The 7,599-nt window shown below is 38.6% G+C and overlaps 1 protein-coding gene across 1 annotated transcript; it reads left to right on the forward strand.

The window, feature by feature from the left end:
* Positions 1-261: 261 nt before the first annotated feature.
* Positions 262-921, forward strand: LOC122065615 (protein YIP4a-like; the record flags this gene model as incomplete). Its single annotated transcript, XM_042629437.1, has 2 exons — positions 262-360; positions 441-921. Coding segments are annotated over 2 exons (360 nt in total), but the record flags the coding sequence as incomplete, so codon positions are not given.
* Positions 922-7,599: the final 6,678 nt, after the last annotated feature.

Raw genomic sequence — 7,599 nt, forward strand, 5'->3', positions numbered from 1 at the left:
TAAAGAAAGGTTCAAAGTTGGATTAAGATTGTCTATAGATAGTCAATCTGACAAACATTCTTTGCATGGGATGAGCCCTAGAAATGAGGTTACCTTTTGTCCGGAACTATCTGTTTACTAAATATGTTTTTCATAAATTGATGAAAATGAGAAATTGTTGCCCTCATTGATGAAAAATGATATTGCTTTACGAAGTTTACTTTATGTTAAAAAAAAAATAAAAAATAAGGTTTTTCCATGATATGTTGTTTCTGACGTTTTTCTTGTTTCCATTTCTCTTTGCAGTCTGAAGTTTTTGCAGTTGCTTTTGCACTTCTTGCTGCTGGGGCCATAATTCTGACACTGAATGTTCTACTGCTGGTAAGCATGTGTGTGTGTGTGTGTATGTGTGTGTGTGTGTGTGTGTGTGGATCTCTCATGTTTTGTATTGGCTGTTTCAGGGTGGGCACATCATCTTCTTCCAGAGTCTAAGCCTACTTGGTTATTGCCTGTTCCCTCTTGATGTTGGAGCCCTGATCTGCATGTTGAAGGACAATGTGATAATAAAGGTGGTTGTGGTTTGTGTGACATTGGCATGGAGCTCCTGGGCAGCATATCCATTTATGAGTTCTGCTGTCAACCCCAGGAGAAAAGCCCTTGCACTTTACCCGGTCTTCCTTATGTATATATCTGTTGGTTTTTTGATAATTGCCATCAACTAAGGCATCAAAGGGTGGGTACTGATCATATCAGCCATCGAGGTTCAAATGCAGGTATTAGCACTGGACATGCTGGTTATGTTGCATCTAATGTGCGATTTCTTGATTTTGTTCCAACTTTTGATCTACTTAATGATGGGAGATTTAAATTTGTCAGCTTACATAGTTGTATAAGTTTGGTATTTTCACAGTTGTATTCTATGGTTTGCAATAGTTTGGCGAAGAGATTTGAAGTGTTTTTTTTTGTTTTTTTGTTTTTTGTTTTTTTCTATGCTGAATGGCTCAAAGGAATTAGGAGGGAGAGAGATGGCGGCATTACTATTGCTTCTGATTTTTTATTTATTTACTATTTCAGAGGCATAAATTTATCTTCCATAATCCTTTCTATAAGATTGAAGAAATCCAATAACATTCTGTAAACTCAAACTCGCGACATGTGATAAAAAGGGCATGCAAACCCAATGCATGAGGCTCCAGCCACTGCCATGTGCAATTCTCATGTATTCAATTAATTTGCTGAAACCAAATATGATCCTCCCCAACGGGAGATATAGATACATTAGAAACTGGAGCAATGGGTAAAATTTACACCTCCACGGTATTTTCACCCGAGGAACAACCTATCTGCAAGTCTAATGAGACACTAGTTCATAAAAATTTACACATCCACAAAAGGGGAAAGGATCTTTAGTTGGACGGATGTGGAAGGTTGCACAGTTATTTTGCACCTTGCAACCTCATTAAGGTAACTTTAGGTCTTCCAATCGCATGGTCACTTTACAATTTCAGGTTGAAGAAGGTGCAAAGATTCCCCAATACATATATTTTTGCATACCTTTTTGAAACTGTGAAGTGGTATGGACACTTTACACATGATTTACAATGGGGATTCTTGTAAAGTGAAAAGATATGAGTTTTAAGGACATCCGAAGGTAAATACATTCCTCCAGGACAAAGTTATCTTGGGTAGACAGAAGAAAATAAAAATATATTATTTATCCAAAAAATTGTTAGACATGGGGTTAATTGTCTTGATAAAGGTTTTCCTGTTTATAGCCGTATAGGCTATGCCTTGGAGTATTGTAATTAGTTCGTCATTAGCCTTGAGACTAAAGGTTGGTTTAAACAAACAAATGATAAATTCAACACAAGGGGATGGCACTCCATGGTTAAAAAGTGATGTTGTCTCCATTCAGAAGCTTTCCTAGGTTTGCATCATCACTCCAGATTTCATTATCTTCCATCCATCCCACATCAAAAATTTATCCGTGTCATCAAATAGCAGAAAATTTTTAGAGGCAGCTAATCCAGAAATATTTTTAATAGTATCAGTGACACCAGTGCAGGTTAGTATTTTGTGGTGAGAGAATGAAAAATGTGAAGATATTGGTATAATATCAGGTACCTTAAACGTTGGGTACCAAGAGGACATATACTATTCCTATCTAAGGAATCAAGCAAGGTGACCCTATTTCCCCTCTACTCGTCCCCATTTCTGATAAACTTTTTTCTCTCATGTTGTTGAAAGCCATAACCAAAGGTGACTCTTGTTCATGAGAATTAAGGGAAGCCGTCTCTATAACTGGAAAATATCATTGAAAGGTATCAATTACAGGGCATTGGCATGCAAAAATCATGTTTTGCCTTCAATAGGAAATATCAAGGGTAAGGCTTTAAACAAGACGAATGGATGAAATTAAGGAGGATATCTGAGTTTCAATCAAATTGGTGATAATTTCCATTACTATTTATCCATGAACACACACCTTCAGGCTTCAAGCCTCTAAGAACTACCCTCCTGCAAATTTCAAGGGTAATAATTGAAGGAAATTAGCATTATTTAAAATGCTAATTGAAGCGGGACAGTACAAGCAGTCCATGTGTAGTTGTGTTGTCATTATTGGCATCCCTCTATTGATGATGAGAGCACTATAAATGGTGATTTGGTAGTGGAAGTTGTAAGTGTTAGGGTTCAGATGTGTCAGACAATAGTTACAAGCAGTTGCTGATGTGTATAGACTATGGTGATGTGGCAGGGGATATCTGGGATGTGCTGGGAATGGTTCTGCATTTGTATGGTATGTTGAGAAGATGTATGGGATGAGTTTAAAATGGCTGTGGATGTGTATGGCGTGTGTGCAACATGTTGGTGACATCAAACCATGTGTGCAGATGACAGATGATGTATTCTGTATGTTGCAGATGTGGCAAAGCGTGTGGATACATGATGGGATGCAAATTTTGCATGTGAGATGTTGTACATGCATGAACATGATGATGGCATGCATGTGGGGACTTGTGTGATGTGATGATGTTGCATGGTGTTCATGTATGATACACATGTGGCAATGTCATGGTGATGGTGGTGCATGTCGTGCATGGGCATATAGATGAATGGACCATGATGTGCACGGTGAGTGTAAGCATGATATGATGTATGGCATTATGGGATGGATGCGTAGTGTATGGGGTTGATGAACATGATGGATTCATGCGGTTGATGTTGTGGCAAGTATTGCTGACATGGAAAATTTAATGAGTCAGAAAGTAGGTGAGGTGGCCATGTGGGGTTACCCCACCTGAGCAAAATGTTTGCCATAGGGCGACACAGCCAACTAGCATGGTTTTGGGCCTTTTAGTTTTGCAGACATAGCAACAAACAAACTTACAAGGCATACCAAGCTTTCGGGGATTGTTTAAGTTCATGGAGTGTTTTCTTAAATTTGTAAACATGATTGGAAAGGCTGAATCCATTGACTAACAATCACTCATTGTTTCTATGTTACCATTTTCATCTAGTTTGTTAATAGTGTAATTTTTGGGTCTTGGGACTAATTCCCAAATGTTACGGCAAGAAATCATCCCATGCTGTTTCAGGGTCCTGCACAAAGAAATGAACACAACAGAGTGAGTGTCGAGCTAATCTAGTGGGGAACTCTTCAATATTTAAGTTAGATCTCTCTGCAAACAGATAATTCTAGTAAGAATGGAAAAGTTTCTATCCCTTGGGAAGGGGTTTTACTTGGGTATTTATAGCTAAGATGATGGTCATCAAGACAGTCCCAATCTGGTAATGTCCTAGTGCCGATAGGATTCCATGTATGGTAAGAGTTATAGTAAGAAAGTGAATATGACGATCCTCTCGGTTATGGAGACTCCATGTATTGACTATATCCTGAAGGATATGATGAAATATCCTTCCTTTTAGGGGAGATTCGATATTCCCTCGAGTCCTTTCCGGATTGGGATTAATCCATATCTTGTTTACAATTCACGTGTTGTGCTTGGTTAGCCTATTGATGCATACCTTTGTGAGGAAACCCATTGGGCTTTTAGGACGAGCGACATGGGCAAAGTGGTCTGGTTCCCAAGCTACTTATCCTGAATGATGGGCTGCACGTGCCGCTTGCCATTTGGCTGGTGAGGCCCTGGACCTGTCGTTTGGTTAAGGACCTAATGCTGTTGAGCTTGTTTACTGCTTGGATAGCCGTGCGGCGGGACATCCACACTGCCTTCCTCATACTGGTGTTTGGTTAGTCGTTTGGTAGTGGAAGTTCTTTTGGAAGAGTTGATCAGTCGATTTGCTTCTAATCTGAGTGCCCACTTAAGGCCAGATAAATGATCGGTAGGGCCCAGAATGTTCTTCTAGGCTTGTAATAGTGCCTTTCACGTCTTAGGCTTACCACCCACTCGGCTCGCTTGGTATGCCCTTGATGGCTGCATGTTTTTGCCATTACAGAATGCCCCCTCCTAACCGAACTACTTGTGGGCAGTAGGAGTACCTTGGGCCATAACACATTGTAGCTAGTACTGTGGCTCCTTCTTGCGATGGTCGATCATCGTGTCTTATGGAAGGGTAACCGCCTCAATGGCTCGATCTTTTATCTTTTGAATTGGTACCTTCTTTCTTCTAATACGAGTGAATTGTTTGGGAGACATGATAAAGTAGTGGCAGCTTTTCATGATTGAAATGCCTCTTTGATGGGTTGATGAATGAAGAGTTGCCATGTCAGCGTTCCTGCCACAAGCCTGGCATTAGAGGGGCTTAACCGGTTTTCTTGGTTGGTTTGGTTCACGTTCTTTGAAGGATGTCTTTTCCTTGGTTCGGCATTAAATACCCCCCATGCACTTTTAGGGGGGGTGAAAAGCGTTTTTTCAAGGTTTTCCACTATTCATCTTCTCCATTTCTTCTTCCTCACAACTTTGAGAGATTATTGCTCCATCAGTGTCCTCTAGTGTTTAGAGGGGTATTAGACCTGCTTCCGCCTCCATGGGTACCAGGTTCGATGCCTTGAACTATTGCTGTTATTTGGTGGAAGGGGACCTTGCTAGGATATGGTTCTGTTATCACATACCCAACTCAGTTATTTTGCGGGTTCCATCAAGAGACAAATTCGCTTGTACGCTACTTGCCTATCAGGTGTGGCTATACAAGGAGTTCTCCAGGGATGGACTCCATTTTCTGATCCACCCACTTGTTCATAAGGTGTTCACATATTTTGGTATTAGTCCTTCTCAACTCCAACTTAACGGCTGGTGCAATCGGCTATTGTTTTGTGCTCTTGTCAATGAGCTTGATCATTCGATATCTTTTTGTCTATTTTGGCTTTCTTCCACCTAAACTCGCTCGGCAGTTGTCGGGATTGGTATGCCTTGAGTCAGCGTTCAACAATCAGATTCATGGAGGGGAATCCCTCTTCCATCAAGGGATGGAAGACTATGTTATTGTTTGCCTCTGGGTTCGAAGGGTTGCTGATGAGCACATTTATGTGTGAAATCTAGTATAGTAAAACATGCATTTTACATATTTAGAATTGAGCTACCTTAGGTTTTACTCTCTTTTTGCAGGTTTTATATTTTCAAGGCCTTAAGGACTATCGTGCGCTATATCTCTAATTTTACACATAAAGAGGTCCTATTTATTTTCATGGTTGTGAAGAGGACGAAAGTCTGAGCAAGATGGACGTGTTCAATTATAAGTACACATTCGTTTGGTCAACCGTACAAGTGATTATTCTTTTCGGGTCAGAAAAAGAATAATGGATCAGAACTGAACCGAGATGCAGAACCAATCCATTTGCAGTTGTCCCAAGGGTATAAGGAATATTCTAAATGCCAACAAGGATTGATGGACCACATCCTTAAGTGATTGAAAATTTATTTTTGGAAACAACAACAACCTAGCGTAGTTGGTGAGTTGTGGTGTGCAAAATCACTTACTTATTAGGAGGTCACAAGTTCGAACCTCTTAGCTGCCATTGGCCAAGATGGTTATACAAATTTCCCATTAAAATGGAATATTGTCCAAATCCAAGCAAGAAAAATTGGCCAAAGGGGGTTTCTTGCGCAAGAAGAGAGAGAAAAATAGAAAAATAGAAAAATAGAAAAGGGAGAAAAAATAAGAAAAAAAGGAAAGAAAAATCGTGAGAGATCTCTCTCCACACGTTTTCTCTCTTCTCTCTCCTCCACTTCATCAACAAGATAAAAAAAAAATCTTTTTTTTTTAGAAGCCAAAATCGTTAGCTTTCCTCCCCCATTCTCTATATAATAGAAGTAACACAAGGGGAGGAGGCACTTCATTCTTCTTATAGGGTTTTTTTCTTAGTTTCTCTATCTCTTTCTCTAGTTTTCTCTTTCTCTAACTCTAGTTCTAGGTTTATGCTTTAAACACTTTTGTAAGTTCTTTTTATTCAATTAATACAAGCACTTTTGTTTTTGATTCAGTCTTTTATTTTTATTGTTTAAACAATTGAAGTTATAATTTTCAAGTTCAAAGTCACAAGAATAAGCTATGAAGCATGTCTTTCAAATTCAATTTTTTTCTTTAGATTTGTTTTCTCTAGTAGTAGAAATTTCAGATTTGATTTATTCTAGATCTGGTTATTAGTACTGGTACTATCTCAAATCGATCAAGTTTTCAGTTCAAGGGTTGAAGTTCAAGTAAGTAAGCTCCTTCAGTAGTATTCTCTCCTCCCTCTCATTCCCTCTTCTGATTACCCTTTCTTTCTTAATTTAGGATTTTAATTTCAGTCATTACATTATTGCCATCCCTTTCCCCCAAGGTTCATGGCTAGTGTATGTATTGGCTTTACCCCTCTTAGCCATGGAACCATCATTTTATTATTTTTATTTTAATTGTCTCCCTTTCCCTAAAGCCAAGTAGAGTAACACTTGTAAGAGTGATTCTCTGGTCAAGTAGGGTAGCTCATATTATGATGCATCCCTTGGGCTAAGTAGAGAAACCTACTTGTGAGTCTCTCTCTAACTTTATCCCCTTTCTTTAACTTTATTTTTATTTCAGTATTTTTTTTCCTTCATTGCTTTTTAATTGCGTGTGGTGTTTATTTTTAGCTATTTATTTATTTAATTTTAATTGTGTGGCTTGTGTGTTTAAATTCTTAGACGACGAATGGTTAGGACTTTATTTTAGATACATATGTTTAGGACAGTAATTAGAATTAGATCACAATCATTAATCGGTTCACTTTCGTATTATTAAAAGAAGCAAAAAAATAAAGTGGCTGCTCTCCCTGTGTTCGACCCGTAGCTATACTGATCCGTACGCTTGCGGTTACATTTTAAAATCTCAAACAAGTTTTTGGCGCCATTACCAGGGAGATAGTTCCATATTATTTTTCATTTTCTTTTGGTAAGTCGAAGTGCTTTGTTTGCTTTGTTTTGTTTTTGTTTTTCTTTTATTGAATTCCTGAGAAGAATAACTTGCAATTATAGTTGTATTAATGGAGGTCGCCATGCCTCACAGTATGATAAAGACAGGTTTCGCCCTGTAGCAGTACCTCAGGAATTGACCTGAGCAACCCCGGATCCCTGCCAGTAAACTAAAAAAAAGTCAAAAAAAAAAAATAAAAAAAAGCAAAAAAATCAAAAAAATCATTAAAAA

The sequence above is a fragment of the Macadamia integrifolia genome, unplaced genomic scaffold, assembly GCF_013358625.1.
Source record: "Macadamia integrifolia cultivar HAES 741 unplaced genomic scaffold, SCU_Mint_v3 scaffold2068, whole genome shotgun sequence".
NCBI lineage: Eukaryota > Viridiplantae > Streptophyta > Magnoliopsida > Proteales > Proteaceae > Macadamia > Macadamia integrifolia.